This window comes from Panthera pardus, unplaced genomic scaffold (genome assembly GCF_024362965.1).
Source record: "Panthera pardus isolate Hobbes unplaced genomic scaffold, ASM2436296v1 HiC_scaffold_5, whole genome shotgun sequence".
Taxonomy (NCBI): domain Eukaryota; kingdom Metazoa; phylum Chordata; class Mammalia; order Carnivora; family Felidae; genus Panthera; species Panthera pardus.
The window spans coordinates 12,328,705-12,352,127 of record NW_026526980.1 but is presented as its reverse complement, the minus strand read 5'-3'; the positions used below and the strand labels follow the sequence as shown (position 1 = coordinate 12,352,127).

Sequence of the window (23,423 nt, the reverse complement as noted above, 5' to 3'; positions counted from 1 at the left end):
ATGTGCAGGAACTAAAACCTTTATTTTTTATTAAATGTTTTTTAATGTTTATTTATTTTTCAGAGAGAGACAGAGTGCAACTGGGGGAGGGGGCACAGAGAGAGGAAGGCACAGAATCTGAAGCTGGCTCCAAGCTCTGAGCTGTTAGCACAGAGCTCGACATGGGGCTCAAACTCCAGGGCCGCGAGATCATGACTTAAGCCATAGTTGGATGCTTAATTTACTGAGCCATCCAGACACCCTGAAACTGGAACCTTTATACATTGCTGAAGGGAACGTAAAATAGTGCAGCTGCTTTGGAAAACAACCTCAGAGTTCTTCAAAAGGTTAAACAGAGTTACCATATGACCCAGAAATTCTACTCCTAGGTATATACTCTCCTAAAATGAAAACATTATGTCCACACAAAAACTTGTACTGAATGTTCATAGCAGCATTATTCCTAAGAGCCAAAAAGTGGAAAGAACCCAAATGTCCATCAACTAATGAATGGATAACATGTTGTATATCCATATATAGAATATCATTTGAATGAAAATAAATGAAGGTGGCAGAGGGCAGCTACACTTAATGAGAACAGCATAATTACAGAGCTGCCTAATCACTATGTTCTACACCTCAAACTAATGTAACATTGTGTGTCAACTATACTTCAACAAAAAAAATAAAATTATTGCTGGTTAAATCTTTTAATTTTTTGTTTTGAGAGACAGAGAGAAAGCATGCGCACATGCACACAAGTGGGTAGCAGCAGAGGGAGAAAAAGAGAATCTCAAGCAGGCTCCACACCCAGCACAGAGCCCGACTCAGGGCTTGATTTCATGACTGTGAGATCCTGACCTGAGCCAAAATCAAGAGTCAGACGCTTAACCAACTGAGCCACCCAAGCACCCTTGCTTCTTAAATCTTAAAAAAATGAAAGTATAAGTGTTATAATAAGTAGGATAAACTACAAGATATGGATGGTACCATGCATATTATTTGAAAACTAAATAATATATATGAACATGTATGTGTGTATGTGTATATATTTTACATATATATACGTGTGTATAAATATACATACACATATATGTACATATACACATATATACATATACAATTTTAATATTTATGTAATCTCTACACTCAATGGGTTGAAATCACAACCTTGTGATCAAGAGTCTCGTGCTCGGGGCACCTGGGTAGCTCAGTCAGTTAAGCGTTCAACTCTTGATTTCGGCTCAGGTCATGATCTCACAGTTCATGGGATTGAGCCCTGCATCAGGCTCTATGCTGACAGTGTGGAGCCTGCTTGGGAGTCTCTCTCTTCCTCCCTCCCTCTCTGCCCCTTCCCTGCTTGCACATGTATGCACCTGCTCTATCTCAATATAAATAAATATATGTTAAAAAAAAAAAAAAGAAAAAAAGAGTCACATGCTCTTCTACCCGAGCCAGCCAGGCACCCCCCAAAACTAAATTATATTTAATCTTACTAAAATTAAATTTAAAAATAAAAAGAAATTAAAAAAAAGAAGAGGAAATGGAAGTACTGATACAAGTTACAATGTGGGTGAACCTGAAAACTAAGTGAAAGAAGCCAGTTACAAAAGACCACATATTGTTCAATTTCATTTATAGGAGATATCCACAATCAATAAATGTATAGACAGAAAGTAGTGAAGGCCTAGGAGCTAAGGTAGTGTTGTGTGAAAAATAATAGTGCAGGGTTTCTTTTGGGGTGATGAAAGTATCCTAAAATTGATTGTGGTGATGGTTGTAAAACTGTGCAAATATACTATACTATTGAATGGTATCTTACATGGGTGAACTGTATGGTAGTTTAACTCTATATCTAAATAGAGCTGTTTTTGTTTTTTTTTTTAATTTTTTTTTTAACATTTATTCATTTTTGAAAGGCAGAGAGAGACAGAGCACAAATGGGGGAGGGGCAGAGAGAGAGGGAGACACAGAAACAGAAGCTGGCTCCAGGCTCCGAGCTATCAGCACAGAGCCTGATATGGGGCTTGAACTCACGAACCGTGAGATCATGACCTGAGCCGAAGTTGGACACTTAACCGACTGAGCCACACAGACGCCCCAAGCTGTTTTTGTTTTTAAAGGAAACTTAACATCACTGCTATGATTAAGAGGTAACAAAATAAAATTAAAGCGTTTTTCATAAACTCCTGTTACATAACTGACCAAGGCTCTGAGCCCAGATCTTCACTGACGAAAATGAAAATGGGGTATGGTGGAGTGGGAGGAGAATTAGAAATATCAAAGAAGTGTTAAAAACATATTGACTTATTTTTAATATACTAAGAAGGAATGAAAGAAAAATGAAAAAGGAGTAACTTTCTCACAGAATATTTCAATGATATTTAAGGTCATGTTTATGTACTGCACATCCTATACTCTAGGAAACACTGTACTTAAAGTGTTTCCTTATTAATAGAAGATGGACTAAGTCATTTGGAAAGCAGCCAAAAAACCGGAACTTTCAACAGTAGTATTTAAAAAAAAAATTTTTTTTTTAACGTTTATTTATTTTTGAGACAGAGAAAGACAGAGCATGAACGGGGGAGGGTCAGAGAGAGGGAGACACAGAATGTGAAACAGGCTCCAGGCTCTGAGCTGTCAGCACAGAGCCCAACGCGGGGCTTGAACTCACTGACCGTGAGATCATGACCTGAGCCGAAGTCGGCCGCTTAACCGACTGAGCCACCCACGCGCCCCTCAACAGTAGTATTTTTAAATAAACTACTAAATATTTTTACATTGTTACCAACATCAGATTAAGTCTAAACCAACCTTGTAATGGAAAATGAAATGTTTTCATTTCCTCCTTTGTGAGAAGGCATCTGGTTAAGCCCACTTTCTTAGAGCCATATTTTTGAATAATAGGGTCATTCTGCAGGCTGATGCTGACTTTTGAACTGGAAGAAGGTAAAGACCCTGAAAAAAAATAAAAGGACAAATACACATTGTCAGAATATGTGTTTAAGAGACCTCAGAGGACATATTTCTTAACCTTGTGTAGGGTAAGCATAGTGAAGATCAAAAGATGTATTAAGACCCAGCTTCAACTCAAAGGAGCTTGTACTGATATAGTTATAGGAAAACAAAGAGAATGTAAGTCTGAAATGAATTATAATAATAAAAGCTATAAAAATGAAAGGAAGAATACACTGGTTGGGGTGGTCAGAGATGGTTCAACAGAGGAAAAGATTAGCTGAGTCTTGAAGAAAAGGCAGAATTCAGATAGTTGGTGTATTACACCTGTCCATCACAGTGCTTGCCACTCCTAACAGCGCATTCTACCTAAATCTACTCCACTCCTAGCCACTTACTCAAGCATCAGCCTGTTCTTTAAGCAAGAGTAGTCACTGACTGGACTGAGAGTGGGAACCTGGCTTTAGAGTGACATATCTACAAGCAGACCAGCAACTTGATATTCCTTGTCAAGACATGTTCAAAAGGGATAATGGTAACTGGCTAAGCTGATCAGATTGCTTGCTTCCAGAATCAAATCAGGAAATACAGAGAATTGACCAGTTATGAGAAAACAGAAAGCAGAGAAGATAGATGCCATGAAAGGGCACCTGGTTTCCTGGTGGCTTTCTAGTTTAAATGCATCCTTTAAATAGGACAGTAGTGTAGGAAACAGTTGAGAGGAATATAAAAATGAATTGTAGAGCAGTGCAAATGCCTGGCACAAGAGATTGGGCTTTAGTCCATAATTCAGTACGTAATGGAGAGTAACAGCAAATTCCTAAGATGGGAAATGGCACAACCATAACTTTAAGAAAGATCAACCTCAAAGATATGGGGAAAATGGAGAAGAGAGAGAAATGAGAAATGAGTCATGCAGACTGAGTATAAGGAGCCAAAAGAAAAGTAATTCTAAAATTCAGGGCTGTTACCTTAGAAAAAAACGGTACCAACAGAAAAGGCGATTTGAAGATGGGAACCTGTAATTTAAGGATGAGAAAAATGTTTTTACCTATTTCATGATTGAGGGAACTGGGAAATATCCAAGTAGCAACATCCAGCAGGTGGTTGAAAATGCAAGCCTAGAATCTCGGACATCAGACCCAGAGATAAAGATACAGGAGTTATCAAAAGAAGAGTAATAGGTCAATTGGGAAGATAAATATTTTGAAGGAAAGACTGAATTGAAGGACGATCACAGTGCTACAGGCTATGCTTTGGGACTTTGATATTTAGGATGGGAAGCAAATGAAATCCTTTAAAGAACAAAGAACTAACCATAACTCTCTAACTTCTTACAGCCTACAGAATAAAATCCAAAGTCCTTAGCATAACACTTACAACCTGCAGGACAAAGCTTTAACCTACCTCTCTGTCTTGTCTCTCACCACTACTTCCTCTTATTCCAACTCATCATCCTCCAGTTATCCCCAACAATTATATTCTTCAGCCACATCAAATCTCTTTTGCCTGATTATTTCTTTTGCAATACTAAGTCTTTACATGACCTTTGAATCTAATAATGACTACTCCATGATTACTTAAAAAATTTTTTTTAAGATTTCTCATATTTAAAAAAAATTTATCTATTTTGAGGGGGGGAGAGGGAGGGAGGGAGGGAGAGAGAGAGAGAGAAAGAGAGAGAGAGAGAGAGGGCACACGCTCTGAGAGAAAGTGCGAGCATGAGCAGGGGAGGGGCAAAGAGCAAGGGAGAGAATCCCAAACAGGCTCCATACTATTGGCACAGAGCCCAAGAAGGGGCTCAATCTCACAAAACTATGAAATCATGACCTGAGCTGAAACCAAAAGTTGGATGCTTAACTCAATGAGCCACCCAGAAGCCCCACTCAAAGAGGTTTAAAATACAGTGGAGATCAAATCAAACACAGCTGCAGGTCAGATACAGGCATCTATTGGAAGGAGAGGGGAACAATGGAAAGGAAGGAAGCAGAGGTCTTTGAGACAGAGGATAATAGGAAACACAGTCCTAGAGGAGATAGAAAGGAGCCACTGGCAACTCCTCACCACCTTTTCATGTCAGCTCAGTATAACTATTCAATTATTATTGCTGAACACACACAAAAAAGTATCACTGATTAATACTTACCTAGGTCCAATGAATTCTAGCAAGTTCTGTTCTGTTCCATCATCTACCTCCTTCCCCCCACAAAAACAGAAGGTTAACTACAACTTACTCATGGACACACCCCATATGTTTGAAAACTACTGCCATCATGGATATTTCTCTTTCAATTAGCTAGCATCTAAACCTCCTGCCTATTCCCCACTCTGAGTAGTTTTTTTTTAATTTTTTATTTTTTTACATCTATTTATTTTTGATAGGGACAGAGCACAAGTGGGGGAGGGGCAGAGAGAGAAGGAGACACAGAATCCGAAGGAGGCTCCAGGCTCCGAGCTGTCAGCACAGAGCCCGATGTGGGGCTCGAACTCACAAACCGCGAGATCATGACCTGAGCCGAAGTCAGACGCTTAACCGACTGAGCCACCCAGGCGCCCCCCACTCTGAATAGTATTAATGGGTGTTCCTTACATTAGTCAAAGGCAAGATCTTCATTCCCATCTGTATACTCATGGCTACAAAGACCCACTGATAGTTTAAAAATTATTCACAGTAATCTGTAAGAGTCAAATGTTATTGATATCCAGGGACAGCCTTCACTTATCTCACCTAACCAAATGGTTTCTGAGGCATGAATGCTACCTATGGTTCCTGCTGTCTAATCTCCCTAAGTACTGATCCATGTTCTCCTTAAAAAAATTGTTTTTCTGTTTAGTTAGAATTGATCTTTGTTGTTTGCAAGAATAAACTTGATTGACAAACCTACTTATAAGCATAGCCTTAATATCTTTTATTTTTTTTAATACATTTAAATTTTTTTACAGTTTGAGAGAGAGACAGAGAGAGAGAGAGAGAGAGAGACAGTATGAGCTGGGGAGGGGAAAAGAAAGGAGGAGAGAGAGAGAGAGACTCCCAAACAGACTCCGTACCACCACTGCAGAGCCAAACGGGGCTCAAAGTGGCAAACCGTAATATCAGGTCACTGAGCCAAAACCAACAGTCAGATGCTTAACCGACTTAGCCACCAAGGTGCCCCTCCATAATATCTTTTAGAATGAGCAAATCATCAAACCAGAGTCACAGCCATACCTTCTACCATCTTGGATAGATCCCCAGTTGTTTGTTTCTTTTGCAGTCCAATGATATCAGCTAGAAAATTAGATGATGGAGGAGGCAAGCGGAATTTCTGAAAATACATTAACAAGTTTTCATAAAAATGCTTGAAAGCAGTTAAGATAATGTCAAAGACTTGCACTTTACTTAATTCTATGTCTAGCAATGTATTTATTTATTTAGGCATGCACTTTTTTTTAAATTTTTTTAATGTTTATTTCAAGACAGTGTGCACTTGCACAAGCAGAGGAGGGGAAGGGGCAGAGACAGAGGGAGAGAGAGGATCCCAAGCAGGTTCCACGCTGTCAGCACAGAGCCCGAAGCAGGGCTCCATCCCACAGATGGTGAGATCATGACCTGAGCTGAAATCAAGAGTCGGGACACTCAAACAACTGAGCCACCCAGGCGCCCCCACTCAGTGCTATGAAAGGTCTAGACCTTAACTATTTGTATTGCAAAATGAGAAGTTTCCTTAATGTGTAAAAGTGACTAGGTAATTAAAAAAAAAAGTGACAAAGGAAGTAAGACCACATTCATCCCATTCCACAAATTTTCTTTGCTTCTCCGATTACAGAGGAAAGTCCCCTATATTTTTCAAAGCACTTCTATCTATTATGTTAATGGACAGCTTGCCAGGTAGGAAAGATGACACCGCCAGGCTTAGAGTTTGAGGGCTCCAACCTTAGGCTCACTTGGGCTGAAATTCCAGCTCCGTCACTTACTAGTTATAACCTGAGCAAGTCACTCACAGTGTCCTTATTTATAGAAGACACCTGTACCTCTCACAGAACTACTGTGAGAATTAAAGATAATGCATGCAGAATGACTGATGTAGGTCCTAACACATATGTAGTGTTCAATAAATGAAAATAAAAAAGAAAATAGAGGCTCAAGGATTTAAATTAGTACTCACCAAGTCCAATCCCTCAGGGTAAATGGATGAAACAGTTCAATAAAGAATAGAGGTGGCTATGGGAAAATGGAGAGCACATGCCTCTTCTAGAGGTAACAGCTGCTATTCAGCTGCACATACTATTCTAAGGATGTCCAATCTTGTGATATTGTCAAGAGGCCAAAAAACATAAGACTTTACATAAACTGTATAATTTTTGAAAATATCGTAACCCAAATAAAATAGGATAATATCAACCTGGGGACTACATATAGATTGTAATCTGGTAATAAATGTCTTGCCTAGATCATCAAAGAAAATCGGAGACAAACCTAATCTCAACATGAGATCTCTTTTTTGCTTTCTACAACCTCTACTGTTTCTTTTATCAGGTTGCCAAAGAGCATAGTTTGAGAGACGTGCACTAATCTCTGGATAAGAGGACTCAATTCAGGCCTTAATACAAAGTTTTCTTAACTTACATGTGTGAATGCCTTTCGGAGAAATCCAAACTCCATATAGAACCTATAAAAGTGGAGCTGGCTCATTCCCTGCAGTACAAAAACCACCACGTTGTTCAGCTGGTTTTGGTGAAAAAGCTGGCACCAACTGCTGAAAAATCAAACCAAAACAGCTAAAAGTGATACCATCAAGTCAGTTCAGGCATACAAAAGGAAAGTGTGGAAAAAAAGCAGCAAGCAACAGTTAATGGAGCTTATCATCACTTACTGACTGCCTGGTAAAGAACAGCTTTTAATGCACAGAATTCAAATAAAGATCTCATGAGATAATTATTTATTGCATTCAAATCCAAAATCCTATTAAGATTTGCTTTAAATTGGAAATAAGGTAATTTTACAAAGGCATATCCTCAAGATCCCAAGCTGCTCTGCAGTCCTTCCTAAGCAAGTAATCACATGACTGACCTCAAGAAAGCCAGTTTTAGATAAATTGACAGACTAACGGCAATATGCGTTAATGTAGAAGATGGCTTTTGAGGTATCTAGCCAATCTCTCTCAGATAGATTTCTGAAAAACTTTGAAAAGTTTTGAAACAATTTGTATTGGTATATATAAAAAGCAATTTTCATTAGATATTTAACAATGGCAGTGAAGATATCAGAAAAAAATCTCTTTCACCCTTCACATAAAGGGAACAAAAAAGATTGGGATTCTTAACATTTAATCATATTATTTCAATTGGGTCTCCACTGGGGGTTATAAACCAAAATACCTATAGTGGTGCTGGGGAAGGTCATTGAAAAGACATGACTGCAGCTGACCTGTGAGCTGCTCCAAGGACACAGCCTTGAGATAGAGATGTGGTGTTGAAAACACCAGCATGGTGTATGTGACTGAATCCAGTTAAGGCCTGTATGTACACTTTTAGGATTTGGCAGGTAGGTGTAGGGATCTATTTGTTTTGCTCCTACCCAAGACCAGCTTTGTATATGCAAGTTCCCTTTGCTTATTATTAAAACTGCCACTTACCAACCTGAAATGGCCTGCCTCATTCTTTAGTCTCTCCCTGCCCTCCAAGTAAGGGGAACTGGTCTCAGTTTTCACCCAGAAAGTTCCAAAGAAGGTTGCAAACCAATAAGCAGCCAGACAGATAATGCAAAAAAGAGAAGCAGGTCAGGTAGGACACTAAAGAGTACATGCCCCTATTCAGATTTGACAAATTGTTGCCATTTGGGAATACAGGGACAGCTGCCAGATCTTAAGAGTTTTTTGAATAAAGTATCTGGATTTTAATAAAGGAATTCCCAAATTAAATATTGGCAACTAGTATAAGAAAAATTTAGGATATTCTGTATGGCAAATAAACAATGTAAATTAAGAGTATATGGCCCTGTAGACACTAGTTTGAAACCTTGGGTCATTTAAGTTCATCTCATACCTGGGTTTAGAAACATTGGAGTTGCCCAGAACTGCATACTTCAGCAATTCACATAACTGTTCATGTGTTACTTCACAGTTTTCAGCAAATAAAATGGTAGATAAGCGGGCTTTCTGAAAAGATAAATCAGGGCATAACAAATGACTATTGGGAATAACAATAAAGCAAATTATTAAAACATTCTAGTTTCTGATTACTTTAGCATATATGCAAATGAGGGGTCTAATTGAAAATGAAGGTCTAAAACAACAGCCTATGATAGGACATTATTAATACAGTGTTTAAGAAACATTGATACAGAACCTTAATTATAGATACTTGGTTACATACTAGAGATAGTAGGATGAATAAAACAAGATTCATGCTCTCATGTTCATTTTACTGAAGTAAAAGAAATGCAAAAATAGGTGATTCCAATGCAATGTGGGTAAGTGCTATTATAAAGTATAGGAGTAAAAAAGGCTAACTGCCTTGGGGGTTAGAGAGTTTGGGGGATAGCTTCATGGAGATGAGAATACTGGGGCTGAGTCTTGGAAATAATTTGTCAGCCAGATAGGAGGGAACATTGTGTCTAAACATGTAGTTTTATTTGGCTGGAGCCAAGATGGCATGATGCAGAGCAGAGGAGATTTGAGAGTATACAGAAGAGGGAGCCAGATCATAGAAGTTCAATGTGGTCTACGGTAAAGAGTCTGACATTATTCTGGGGAAACAAGGAGTTCACTGAAGCTTCTCCCTCCTGAAATAGCTATGCACTTATATTTGGTGATTAAAGCAATTCATGCTTGTGAAAAGAGTCAGATAACTGAGAAAGGTAAATAAAGACAATAGGTAAAAGAAAATAAAAGTCATCTGTACTTACAGAAGTCAGAGATAATTACCACTCTCATTTTGGTTTGGGAGGCAGCAGAGTAGACTGGTTAGGAGCTTAAGTCCCAGACTCCTCTACTACTTAAGTTCAAATACCAAGCTCTACTATGTAGGACAAGTACCTTAACCTAAGACTCAGTTTCTTCATCTACAGAGTAATTATAATTCCACCTCATGAGATTTTGGGAAGACCAACGAGGTAGTGCAAATGCAATATAGTAAGACTGACATTATCATAAGTACTTAATAAACACCAGACATTATTATTGCTATTGTTCCCATGAGTTTTTAAAGATAATGTTGAGCACCTATTAATTAGCCATTTAACAGTTCTGAGCACTTCACATCTATTAACTCATTTAATTCTTACAGGTCTTTTAAGTGGCTACTACTTTATCATCATTTTGCATAAAGAAATGAAGGAATGGGTAAGTGGTAGAACGAACACTGGAATACAGGCTCCAAAGCCCAAAATCTTCATCTCTATACTATACTGCCCCTAAAGGATTATACTATACATTGTGTTTGGTAACCAACTCCCCCCAGCCAAAAAATAAATAAATAAATAAAATAAAAATTTGTAAGTATCTTTCCATAGCAGTTAAATATAACGAATACAAATTTTAATAGTCCATTCTCTAAATTTACCTCAACACCTAAAATTTATGTGAAAAAATTCATCATCAAGGACACTGTTTTTTGTAATAAATTATGAGCATCGTTTTAAACTTCCCTGTACACCTGGATAAATTCTCCAGATAAGTTCCTGATCAAAATAAAACCTACAGTTGATCCTTCACACCTTTACACACAGGTTTAAATTGTGTGGATCCACTTATATGTGGATCACTTTTGGTAAATACGGAATAGTGCTGTAAATGTATATACATCCGTGTTATTTTCTAATTTGGATGGTTGCATTGTGGCTACGTAGGACTGTTTTTAGGAAATACATACTAAAATATGGGGGGTGGTGATCATAAGCATTGTTTGCAATTACTTTCAAATGCTGGCTGGGGATGTTTTTGGTACTGTTCTTGCAACTTTTAACTTTGAGAGTGTTTCAAAATAAAAAGTGATGAGATTGTCTATTTCCTTAAACTTCTCACCACATTAACCCTTAAAAAGTTGTTCTGCCAATCTGATAGGCAAAAAAAGAAAAAAACAAAGAATCTCTTTTTAATAGATGTTTTTAACAAATGTTTTCATAGCACTAATTCCCTTTTAACATACTACAGGTATCCCTAGCTTTCTGAAACCTTGTGTTCTGCCACTTCCCTCTTAAAAAAAAAAGACCTGTATAATCACTGTACCTGTTTTCACTTTTACTTTCAGCATGTTTCACAAGCCAGTTACAGAAGCGGGCACCCCTCGCGATTAAATTGGCACAGCCAAGCTCCTTCTCCAAGGACTACACTGAACAAGAAGCCCCCATAGCTTTGATCTGTGTCTGTGAGCATCTACACTTTATCTCTATTTTGTGTATTAGTTAGCAAGATCTGTCCTGAGATAGCTGAAAGCTTAACAGAAGTTATTTAGGGGGTATGAAAATGCTTAATTTTTTTTTATAAATAAATGCTTCTTCACTTTACACCATTTCAGCTTACATTTCACAGGAACGCTCTACTTTTGGATAGTGGAGGAAACCTGTATATAACTTCTATTTGTCTTTCCACTACAACTAAGGAGGAACCTTTATTTACTGATTCTCCAAGTATCTAGGGCAGTGCCCAGCATATGGCAGACAAGAGAAATCTGATGACTGAAGAGATGGGCCACATATATCTGGCTCTCAATAAATGGCAGGGATGATCATCAGCTTTGTTATGTCCCTACTGGTATGTAAATTGTACGAGCTCAGGAGTTTTGGTTTTCTGCACTGGGATACCCCCAAAACCTAGAACAATTTCTGGTACACAGAGCAAATTGTTGAGTGAAGTATTTGTTGGGTGAACATTGTTTTAGGGTCGCAGGCACCTTACTAGGTTTAAACCGCCAGTATCAGCCCTGAGGCAGGTGGTAATCCACTATCATTCCCATTTTACAGAAAGCCTAATGGGTGGGTGAGGGCGACCAGTGTCCAGGGAGGATTTGGGGCCCAGAAGGCGGCTGGGGAGGCTCCAGCCCCGGGACCGCCCACTCGGGCTCCCCGTTGCTCACCTTGGCCTCAGGCTGACTCTCCTCCAGTTCCCAACGGGCTCTCATCGCCTCAGCCGCCCCGACCAGCATGTTCGGGCCTCGCCTCCTCTTCCTGCCCTTCTTGAGGTGCCTCCCGGCCCTCTCCCTCTGGGGTTCCATGAGTCTGTGGAGAAAGATGCACGAGAGCTGAAGAAACGCCGCCTCCTAACGGGGAAACAGCTGGGGCTTCGACAGCCTACCGCCTCCCTCAAATCCTCTCTTCAACTGCGTGTACGGAGACCTCCCAGACCTCCCTTAAAAGCAAGGCTGCCAACGATCCTCCCCGTTCCACGGAGGAGAAAACAGCACCGAGACCAACGGTTTTACCGTCCGCTCCAGAGGCAAGATTCTAAACGGTTTTCCAACGGCTCTACAACGGTTCCCCAACGGCGCAAACAGCGCCTCCGCCCGTTGGAAAAGAGGAAAGTTACTGCCAAGAGCCTTCCCTGCTAAACCACTCCCCGCGCCCCCCCCGAACCCCGCAAATGCCGAAGAGAAGCCGGGAAGAGAAAACAGGTCGCAGCTACCTCCGCCTCAGTCGCAAATAGAACCGCAGCCCCGGCTGCCCCCTCAACCGCGCCAGGCTTTTGAACGGGCCGGAAGTGGGAGTCTGACGACTTCCGGCAGTTGGGCTGAGAGGAGAAAGGAGAGCGGAGAATGGCTACCAAGAAGTTGGCGCGGTACGCGAGGGGTTTGGGGGGCTTGGGGTGGCTCCTGGTCCGGCGCTGGGGACCGCGGTAGGGCTAGGCAGTGGGCATCCGCGGTGTCAGGCTTCATGCTCTGTATCCCGGCGTCTCCGACCTGCCTGCCTTCTCTGGCCCGGACTGAAAGATCTCTGTCTGGACCTCGGTCTCGAGCCTCAGGCCGCCCTCTGCGCGAGGGTGGAAGGACCGGGTTCGCGACTGTGTGGCGTTGAGCCCGTGTCTGCCCATTCTAGACCTCGGGAAACGGGTTAAAGGTGACAGCGCCTGGTAGGCCGTTCCGAGGTCTCAGACAACCCCCACTGCACCTGTCAAGCGGTTCACCCCATCACTTCCTCGTGATACGTTTAATTCATAATGTGAATTAATTGTGGCCTTCTCCCTGATTCCCGGTCAGGCTGTGCACATTTCCAATTTCTAGATGTACTGTAATAATGTATTAGAAAATAGCATGGGCTTCAGAGTTGGACGATCCTAGGTTCACACACCAAATCTGTGTTCTTTGGCAAATCACCGAGTGTTTTCTTATCCATAAAGTAGAGGTAGCAAAAGTGACTACCTCGTACTATTGTTGAGGATTGAGATCACCAGAGTTCAGTGCCTACTATCTAGTAAGCAATCAAATAGATATGAGCAATTATTCCCAGCTCTTTGCACTTCCATCACACCTCCTTTTTCTTCTTTTTTTCTTCCCCCATCACACCTCTTAAACTAAAAACTACAACAGGAAGTGTCTGCCTGGTTAAACTCTACCAGTTGTCAGAGTGGTTTGTCTTAACATCTCAGTAAGCCCAGCCCTTTCTGTGGACTCCAGTATTACCTTACAGTCTTTTACCATGAATGTCCAGTTTCGTGACGCAGGTATATTTTGAGCTCCTAGAAGACTGGATCAGCCCAATCTCCTCAGAACTGTGCTTTGCGCATAGCAAGGGCATGAAAAATGCAAAGGCAAAAATAAGTTTGTCAATGCGTCTTCTGCAATCATTCAAGTTCCTCAGTATTTACTGTAAAATAAGGGGAGCAGAAAGAATTAGTCTAAGTTTGCAAATATGAACTTTGAGGCTCATGCTGGTAAAATGACTACTAAAATCAAAAGAGGGTGACAGTCAGTATAAGAACCAAGGTCTTTTGCTCTCAAAGTCTAGTTCAATTTCCTCTAACATTGATACATTAATAACGAGGGTTATATCATTAGTTTGTTAGCATATTCAGACAGGAGCGTGAATGAGTTTGTTGAACATACTGGGTTGTTTTACATTTTTAGGCAGCTTGGATTAATTAGAAGAAAGTCAGTTGCACCAACAAATGGAAATGTAGGAAGAAGCAAATCCAGTAAGTAGTGTGCTTCATTTCTTTACATGTTGTATCCTTGCACTTTTAATGCCGGTAAAGCATAAGGATACCCTTTGTTTTTCAGAGCAGTTGTTTGACTATTTAATTGTCATTGATTTTGAATCAACATGTTGGAATGATGGGAAACGCCACCAGAGCCAAGAAATAAGTAAGTCTGGACTGCTAATGACCAAAGCTAGCCCTAGAGGAGTCACTTTAAAGTTTATAGATACAGGGGTACCTAGATGGCTCTCTTGATTAAGTGTCTGGCTCTTGACTTTGGCTCAGATCATGATCTCAGTTCATGGGTTCAAGCCCATGTCAAGCACTGCACTGGCAGTGCAGAGCTTTTTTGGAATACTCTTTTCTTCCTTCTCTCTGCCCCTCCCCTGCTCATGCACGCTGTCTTTCTCAAAATAAATAATAAATAAACTTAAAAAAATAAAGTTTATAGAATAAAATCAGTCAATAGTTTATTTTTCTTTTCAAATTTTTATTTAAATTCTAGTTAGTTAACATACAGTAAAATATTGGATTCAGGAGTAGAATTCAGTGATTCATCACTTACATACAATACCCAGTGCTCATCCTAACAAGAGCTCTTTTAATACCCATCATCCATCTAGCCAGTCCCCCACCCACCTCCCTCCATCAACCCTCAGTTTGTTCTCTATCTTTTAAGAGTCTTTTACGGTTTGCTTCCCTCTCTGTTTTTTTCTTTTTTCTCCCCTCTCCCATATGTTTATCTATTTTGTTTCTACATTCCACCTATGAGTGAAATCATATGATATTTGTCTTTCTCTGACTGACTTATTTCACTCCATCCATGTCATGGCAAATGACAAGATTTCATTCTTTTTGATGGCTGAGTAATATTTCATTTCAACAGTTTAAAGAAAACAGATAGTTTATGAATTGGTAGTTTACTATAAAACCTGACTTGACCAAAGGAGAGAACAAAAACCTAATATCTAAATGTATCATCATATAAAATAATTTTAGAATTCCATACAAAATTTCAGTTGTATAGAAACTGAAAAAAATACCTTTGCAAAAAGGAGTACATTTCAACTTCCGTGTGGTCTTCTTATTTAATTGTGGTATTCAAGAGTTTTAAGTAGGTATACTCAAAATTTTAATATTCTGACTTATTCTTTGGCATAGTTTTATTATAACTGTTATATCACACTGTTTAGGTCATTTTAATATGCTTTTACTGAAACGATGGTATATGGTGCTATAAGCTATATATATATATATATATATATATATATATATATATATATATATATATAATTTATGTATATAATGTATACAATACTGTATGATGGTACATTATGTTTAATTTAGAGTGATTACATCATTAATATAACAATTATACATTCCAGTGTCAATTGGTGATTCTTTCATATAGTTGAATTTCCAGCAGTATTACTGAGCACATCAACTGGAGAGATTGAATCTGAGTTCCATACTTACATTCAGCCTCAGGAACATCCGATTCTTTCTGAGTTTTGCATGGAACTGACAGGCATAAAACAGGTATGCCCTACCCTTTTCCCTTTCTCTCTTCTCATCCTACCCCTCTCCCCCAGAAACAAGTAAGTGTGATGCAAATATTAAAATTCATCAATCAGTTAAGGGTTGCCTGGGTGGCTCAGTTGGTTAAGCATCCAACTCTTGGTTTTGGCTCAGGTCATGACCTCACTTTTCATGACATAGAGCCCCGTGTCTGGCTCTGTGCTGACAGTGTGGAGCCTGCTTGGGATTCTCTCTCTTCCTCTCTCTCTGCTCCTCCCCTGCTTACACTTTCTCTCTTTCTCTCTTAAAATATATAAACTTAAAAAAAAAAAAACATAAAATTCAGTAATCAGTTTTAAAAAGAAAGGGAAAACTATATACCACTTGGAATTAGATTTATGCACTGTTAGGAGAAATAATGTTCCCTCTAGAACTCTGTTGGAATCTTTAAAAATGAAAAAGAATAGCATAAAAATGAATATCAAATTTATTTTATGGAAATTAAGTGACATCAAATTTCTGTCAGTCAGGATTTAATTACTATATTTCTGTGTGATTTTAGGTAGAGCAACCTAATTTTTCTTATCTTGCAGCATTCTAATCATTATATTCTCTTGCATGTGTTTTAATATCTTTTTCACTAAATAAACTCTTTGCCAGTCCAAACCTCTTCTTTTTTATATCCCCCTATAGTGCATAATTATGTGCTAATGATGTGTTCAATAATTATAGAATTTTATTGTTGAATTCAAATTTTGTGGCTTTACTCAGGCTCAAGTTGATGAAGGAGTCCCTCTGAGGATATGCTTATCTCAGTTCTGTAAATGGATTCAGAAGATTCAGCAACAGAAGAAAATTATTTTTGCTACTGGGATTTCAGATCTGTCTAATTCCGAAGTAAAATTATGTGCATTTGTTACTTGGTCAGGTAAAAAATAAGTTAATATCTATAAATCATTAATGAGTAGGATTACTACTATGTAATTCTTCATCTGTAGTAAGAATTATACTTGTTAACCTCTTGGGACTCAAAAAGAAATCTAAGTGCCTAACAGATGTTAACCAAGGAAAGTAAGTTTATTCATATTTTTCAAATTACCATTCTGGGATACCTTAAAATTTTAAGACTTAACTTTAAGAATATTTTTAGATTTTTCCTCTCTGTTCTTCTGGTTCCAGGCAAAGATGATTTAGTGAAAACTCTTATGCTATTTTCTACAATCTTGAATAAAAAGAATCTTAATTCAACTCACATCCTTTGTTTTCACACTAGGAAAAAATGGGTTATTAAAGTAGATGTTTTGTATGCCTGTGATATAGCATTGCCATTAATAGGCATTGATAGCAATGCTGTGCCATTGATAGCATAGCATTGATAGTCATATTTGGTTTTAGGTTTCTGTAAGATGTCTGGTTTCTCAGTTACATTAGTATTTTCCTAGAATTTTAAAAACAGATAACCTTCTCCATGTAGGCCTTGTAACTTGACACCTTATTCTTCTTTCTGAAATATTTAGTGTGTTTTTTAGGGTGTTTAAGAAATCATTTTGAAATTTAGTTACCAACTTAATTTCTTAATAATAAATTATGTAAAGTGAATAATTGTTAGATATTAACAGCAATGAAATTTTATTTTATATTATATAGTATATTGTTATAGCATACACATTATAGCTTATACACTATATATGGTACATATACTATAGAATATAGTATGTTTTGGTGGTATACTGTATACTATTATGTATATTATGTTTTTCTAGTATATATGCTGCCGAAGCGAGCACTATATTATGTTTTTATAAATTTTAGTATTTTATTTTATATCATCTTTCAACCTTTTATTTATAAATGGTGATAGCATACATAAGTAAAAACTGCTTGGCATCTTTGAATTTGTTCTATTTTAATATACTTAATGCAGACTGGGACTTGGGGGTTTGCCTGGAGTATGAGTGTAAAAGAAAACAGCTGTTAAAACCTGTGTTCTTAAATTCTTGGATTGATCTCAGAGTAACTTATAAGGTAAGGGTCAAAGATGGGGGCATGTTCACTTTTCTTCTACTGGAAAATGATGAAACTTCATCCCACGCATGGCTATAGGTTACTATAAATGAAATGTTTTCTTTTGAAACTTTTACATAAATACATTTTTTAAAGTCTGTAAAACAGCACAACATAATAAACACATTCCAAATCTAATAGAACTAAAAATTATGAAAAGTAAGTGGTTAATATATAGACTTTCTAATAGTAACTTTTTTTGGATATGTCTTCTTTTATTTGATTAGATTTTCTATAGAAGAAAACCAAAAGGACTAAGTGGTGCCCTGCAGGAAGTGGGAATAGAATTCTTGGGAAGAGAACATTCTGGTTAGTATAAATTAAAAATAATTTTATTATCTAAGTCATTTTATTTTTATAAAATCTTTCATATGAATCTCATGTTTTTGGTGATGTCATTAATAAAGAATATCCTTCAACCTAAAAAAAGCTCCTAATCTATACTATACCATTCAAATTATTTCTGACTTTCTAATTACTAGTATTGTAGGATAAAGACTGCCATCTAGTGGGTTAGTTGCTAAAAAGAATGGAAATTAGCTAAATCAAATGGAGATTTAACAAATGCCCAGATAATACATTGAATTAGTGAAAAAACCAAACAAGATCATTAGATTACTCACAAAACATGGCCCCTACAGAATGTTGCTTACAGTTTTGCGAACTGTAATAGATTTTTATCTTCTTCTCTATAAATGTGTGTGATCTTGTCTTTATTGGTACAGTTGCCACAGCTATTTGCTAGTCTAATTTATCATGATTAAAATTAGTAGATGATTATAAATAGTATGCTCCAATTTAAATTGTGATTTCTTATTTTTGCTATACTTCTTTATGCTGGTACTACTGAATTCAGTGTTTGATATCTATTTACTCAGGGTTGGATGATTCTCGGAATACTGCCCTTCTTGCTTGGAAAATGATCAGGGATGGTTGCTTAATGAAAATTACAAGGTCCTTGAACAAGGTTAGTGGTATCTTGCCTATTTGGTTATATCAAACTCCAGAAGTAATCATAGGTTCATGGAAATACAGATACCATTGCATGCAATCATTGATAAATCAATGAATGATGACATTTTTCTTTTTTTGTCAAATCATATAGTGTATAATAAAGAAATTATGAATGTACAGTTTCTAAAACTATTCTGTGGAATCATAGGTTCCCACTAAGAAGAATCCCAAAATTTTGGCCAGAAATTTGAATACGAATCAAGTTGAAGAAGCATCGGCCTGCAACAGTAGCATTTGGGGTCTGAGCACATATGATAGGGAGCCTAAAAATACAGTAAATTCTCATGAAAAAGTTCAGTTGAGGTCAGCTGGTATGAATTCTCCTATAAAGGGACAAGATCAGTTCCAACTAAAGAGCAATGTAAAAGTGGGTCTTCACGGTGGCAAAGACTATTTATCTCTTTTTAATACAAAGCCCTCTACTTCCCTGGAGCAGTTGCAGTCTCCCAGCTTGAATACACCTATGCAGAAGCACATAAAAAATGAACACCTTGCATTTAGTACCAAACCTATGTCTTCAACAGTTAGTTCAGAATTGGTACTTATTTCAACTACCATTTCATCTGTTAATCATATTTCTGATATGGAAATGAGTTCTGCTCTTGATTGTTTACCTATGTTGGCTGATTGGGAGGATGTAGCTTTACTGCCAGCATCTCAGCCTGAGCAAAATATAGATTGTATACCTCCCATTAATGACTCAAACTTAGACACTTCACTTAATTCCATAGAAAGATTAATGATTTTAAAGGAAGGCACAGAAGAAACTCCTCAAAACTCTGAGACCTCTAAGTCTATTGTTTATAAGAGTCCACATACTACTATTTATCGTGTAAAAGATGCCAAAGATCAAGGTTCAGTTGCTTCTGACTTTAAATTACCTGAATGCAAATCAAGTAGCTCCAACAGTATTAATGCCAGTATGTCTCATCCTTCAGTTTTGGGGAAATACCCCCTCCTTTTAGGTAGTACTAAAAGGAATCCATCCAGTCTCCCAGCTTTCCCACCAGCAAAAAAACAGTCCTTCACTATTCATGAAGAAAAGCCTACATCATCTGATGGCTTCCCAGTGAGAAGTTGTTCCCAGAAGGTCCTCCCCTCTGTCTTAGCTTCTACAGTTAACCTAGAAGGACCTTGGAAGAGTGGAAAAATGACACCTCCATTATGCAAGTGTGGCCGAAGATCTAAGAGACTTGTTGTTTCTAATAATGGACCAAACCATGGAAAAGTCTTCTTTTGTTGCCCAAATGGGAAATACCAAGAAAATAGAAAATGTTGTGGTTATTTTAAGTGGGAACAAACACTTCGAAAGGAGAGAGCCAACAGCAGCGTTCTGTCTTATTTTCCGGGGGGACCCACTTGTAGTTCCCCAGAAATAAGCCATATTTGTGACAGAAATGTAAATTTTTCTACTAAAAATTCATTGAGACTCAGACCTTCAATGAGGAATTGATAAACCTTCCCTATGACTAAACTGTGTTTTTACTTTAATGTGACTTTTTGTGTGATAAAGAGAAAAAAGTGTATAGGGCTACAAGTCATGGGGACTTAGCATATCTGAGTTCTGTAGACTGCACTGGGGCTATTACACATGCATGCACACACACTGAAAATGAGAAAAAAATTGATTTCACACACTTTGAATTTCCTTGATCAGTTATCTAACACTTCTCTTGTATTCATTCATCTATGAATCCTGATTGTTCCTTGAATTTCCAAACATCATGAATATTCTGATAATCGTCTTACACTTTTATTTTTGTCATATATTAACGTGCCAAATTTATCATACTTTTATCAAGAACCACAAATATTTTATATATTCTATTAGACTAGATATAATAAACAACAATAGTATATAACATCCTTCTTTTACAGGTAGACCTTGAAATAAATTTAAAAAATTTAAACTGTTTTTAAATTACTTGAATAAAAATGTGACTATTAAAAATCCCTAGTCTATTTTCAGATAGACGCTTGTACTTTGAGAATTAGGAAATCTAACTGATATATTTTTTTTTCTAAAAAATTTTATTTATTTTGAGAGACGGAAAAAGAGCACGAGAGGGTGGGTCCAGGGAGGAGAGGGAGAGAGAATCCCAAGCAGGCTCCACGCTGTCAGAACAGAGTCTGACAGCAGGGCTCAAGCTCATGAACTGTGATATCATAACCTGAGCCTGAAATCAAGAGTTGGACACTTACTGACTGAGCCATCCAGGTACCCCTAAAAACTTTTATAATAAGTTGTTTAGTTTTATTTCAAAGCTTGAAGATTTGTTCTGATTTGTACATCAACATACCAGAAGAATTACTCAACTAGAGTTTGAAAACCAACACATCAGAAACTTGGTTTGGATAATACATGTTTAAAAATTTCTCAGCAATTGATGGTATTCTTTTTATATTACCAAAGTCATGAGAACATTGACACTAATGCAGAGGAATTTACCGAATATTTTATTTCAAAATTCAGCCTCTGATGTTATAACCACAAGATATTTATTTAAAGATTTTTTTTTTTTTTAAGGAATCCCTGCATCCAATGTGGGGCTCAAACGTACAACCCTGAGATCAAGAGTTGCATGCTCTACTGACTAAGCCAGCCAGACACCCCAACCATAAGTCATTTTAAATCAACAATTTACAAGTATACTATTATATTTTTAATCACCTCTCCATAATCTTGTGTTTGTACAGTCTTTGTTTTATAGATACTGTGATAAATAATAGAATGGAATGGATTTAAATCATTTCCCATTCTTTCTTCCTTAGTTCATTTCTTTTTATCTTCCCACTGATAGTCTTTGGCAACTCTTGAATAAATTCTACCTGTTGGTATCAAGGGAAGAAAATTAGCCAAGAAGTTTTCATCTTTAGACAAATCCAATTATATAGCAGTTTTATTATCTCTAAGTGAAAGAATTAAGGTACCCATCTGGGTGGGTTTTGGTAACAACCAAAACAGCAGAGGTATTGTTGAGGAGTTTTTTCTTGGTATTTAGTATTTACTACACGTCCAGTTAGCCAGATGACCCAAAAAATTATGTCAAGAATTTCATTTTAATCTCAAAGATTATGAATCTTATCCATGTCATTAGTTCAGTTTGGAATATTTGGTGTGGCATGTTTGAGGAGAATATTCATTAAAATGGAAAAAGTAAACAGCTGAAGTTTTTCAGAACACTAAGCAAATTGTCATCATAATTAGAATACCTACCTTTCTCGGATATTTATAAGGTGCTGTAATTTTTTTTACATGTTCCTGAATCTCCTTTTTTAGTTGTTCTTGATCATGTGACTTGTAATCATGGCTCAGAACAATAAAAGCCTTTACTACCTGAAAAAAAAAAATTGAAACACCAGGAAGATATGTTATGCATTTTTATGTTTCAGTGTGTCTTGTTTACTTTCTCTAACTGGGAATCTAAGTGCCCGGGATTGGGGGCAGAAGGCTTCATAGGGTTTGATCCCAGCTCTGTGCTCTTAAGCCAGCCATTGGAGTCCCACACCTCCTGTTCTGTATCTAATTCAAGAATTTCTGGGACCCCTGCTTTGCCAATAACTTGAACCTTCTTATCTAAAAACATCTTGAACTTTACTTTCTGACCTGTTTGTGTTTCTGAGCTGTCTTTGCTCTTGACTTCTTGCCTCATCTTTTATTTCCTTCAAGAAAATTTCCTCTTAGAAACTTGACAATGTACTAAGTACAGTCTCTTGGGTAACAACCTAGCCTATCTAGCCTACTTTCTAGATCCCCACCCTCAGTATGGCCCTTATAAAGAGTATTCACACTTAGTTTGCCATATCCTTGTGGAAGGGAATAGTTGAGACTGCACACTCTTTATTCCAGAGACACTTGTGTTGATATAAGACTGTGAAGATTCCAACAGCCACTTTGCTACTACTCTGACCAATTACCTGGCCCTGAGAAACGAGCAAAAGTGGTAGTGACCGTTGTTCTCTAATTGACAGAAGACAGGGAAGACTTCATCACTTTATGCTCACAAATGCTGTTTTTCAAAATTCACTCTTCTTTGAAGTGTTCTGGAAAATCCTGCCCAGTTTTTGGATCATGTATATACGCATTTATACAATTTTATCCTATCCATTTTTTGATATTTCATAAAATGTTTTTGTGTTTATACCTACTCTTCTGCTTTATCAACATTTTTATGAATTAAATTTATCCTTGCTATAAGTGAATAATTCAGATGCACATTGAGAACTAATATTTGTAATTATTAGTTTGCATATTGATGACTTGTACACCTTGGATAAGGTCTACTTTATTTTTATAAAAGTCTTTATAAATCATTACATAAGATGGTAAACTAATAAGAACATCCTAACATGGTTAAGAGCATGAACGTTAAAATCAGACAGCCTGGGTTCGAATCACACTTGGTTGTGTAATCTTGGGGAAGTTAGGATACATTTCGGTGCCTCAGTTTCCTTCTCCAAAAAAAAAAAAAAAAAAAAAGGTTGTGAGAATTAGATAAGCTTACATATACAGGCCCTGTGTAGGGCTTATAATACCTGGAACATGCTAAGTCATCAGAAATATTGGGGCGCCTGGTTGGCGCAGTCGGTTAAGCGTCCGACTTCAGCCAGGTCACGATCTCGCGGTCCGTGAGTTCGAGCCCCGCGTCAGGCTCTGGGCTGATGGCTCGGAGCCTGGAGCCTGTTTCCGATTCTGTGTCTCCCTCTCTCTCTGCCCCTCCCCCGTTCATGCTCTGTCTCTCTCTGTCCCAAAAATAAATAAAAAACGTTGAAAAAAAAAAAAAA

At 37.7% G+C, this 23,423-nt stretch overlaps 3 protein-coding genes across 18 annotated transcripts in view; 1 reads left to right on the top strand and 2 right to left on the bottom strand.

The window, feature by feature from the left end:
- The window catches only part of REXO5 (RNA exonuclease 5), a 37,988-nt gene extending 25,105 nt beyond the window's left edge, over nucleotides 1–12,883 (bottom strand). For 2 of the 4 annotated variants that reach the window (XM_053894438.1, XM_053894436.1), the window contains exons 1-6: nucleotides 12,534–12,881; nucleotides 11,989–12,130; nucleotides 8,959–9,071; nucleotides 7,541–7,667; nucleotides 6,143–6,239; nucleotides 2,794–2,937 (exon numbers count right to left, since the gene is read on the bottom strand). In XM_053894438.1, the coding sequence (XP_053750413.1) occupies nucleotides 2,794–2,937; nucleotides 6,143–6,239; nucleotides 7,541–7,667; nucleotides 8,959–9,071; nucleotides 11,989–12,126 (619 nt within the window). In that variant the 5' untranslated portion in view covers nucleotides 12,127–12,130; nucleotides 12,534–12,881. Of the gene's footprint in view, nucleotides 1–2,793; nucleotides 2,938–6,142; nucleotides 6,240–7,540; nucleotides 7,668–8,958; nucleotides 9,072–11,988; nucleotides 12,131–12,533 lie in introns of all 4 variants that reach the window. The other 2 variants (XM_053894437.1, XM_053894435.1) reach the window with 2 other exon arrangements.
- The window catches only part of ERI2 (ERI1 exoribonuclease family member 2), a 65,305-nt gene continuing 54,007 nt past the window's right edge, over nucleotides 12,126–23,423 (top strand). For 5 of the 11 annotated variants that reach the window (XM_053894443.1, XM_053894442.1, XM_053894441.1 and 2 more), the window contains exons 1-8: nucleotides 12,126–12,686; nucleotides 13,972–14,039; nucleotides 14,125–14,208; nucleotides 15,454–15,581; nucleotides 16,332–16,488; nucleotides 17,485–17,585; nucleotides 17,852–17,933; nucleotides 18,503–18,591. In XM_053894443.1, the coding sequence (XP_053750418.1) occupies nucleotides 12,664–12,686; nucleotides 13,972–14,039; nucleotides 14,125–14,208; nucleotides 15,454–15,581; nucleotides 16,332–16,488; nucleotides 17,485–17,585; nucleotides 17,852–17,933; nucleotides 18,503–18,591 (732 nt within the window). In that variant the 5' untranslated portion in view covers nucleotides 12,126–12,663. Of the gene's footprint in view, nucleotides 12,687–13,971; nucleotides 14,040–14,124; nucleotides 14,209–15,427; nucleotides 15,582–16,331; nucleotides 16,489–17,484; nucleotides 17,586–17,851; nucleotides 17,934–18,502; nucleotides 18,592–18,786; nucleotides 20,113–21,165; nucleotides 22,018–23,423 lie in introns of those variants that run through there. The other 6 variants (XM_053894444.1, XM_019430301.2, XM_053894445.1 and 3 more) reach the window with 6 other exon arrangements.
- ACSM3 (acyl-CoA synthetase medium chain family member 3) overlaps nucleotides 17,528–23,423 on the bottom strand; it is a 32,650-nt gene continuing 26,754 nt past the window's right edge. For 2 of the 3 annotated variants that reach the window (XM_019430307.2, XM_019430309.2), the window contains 2 exons: nucleotides 21,856–21,975; nucleotides 21,073–21,467 (listed from right to left, as the gene is read on the bottom strand). In XM_019430307.2, the coding sequence (XP_019285852.1) occupies nucleotides 21,381–21,467; nucleotides 21,856–21,975 (207 nt within the window). In that variant the 3' untranslated portion in view covers nucleotides 21,073–21,380. Of the gene's footprint in view, nucleotides 19,100–21,072; nucleotides 21,468–21,855; nucleotides 21,976–23,423 lie in introns of those variants that run through there. The other variant, XM_019430308.2, reaches the window with a different exon arrangement.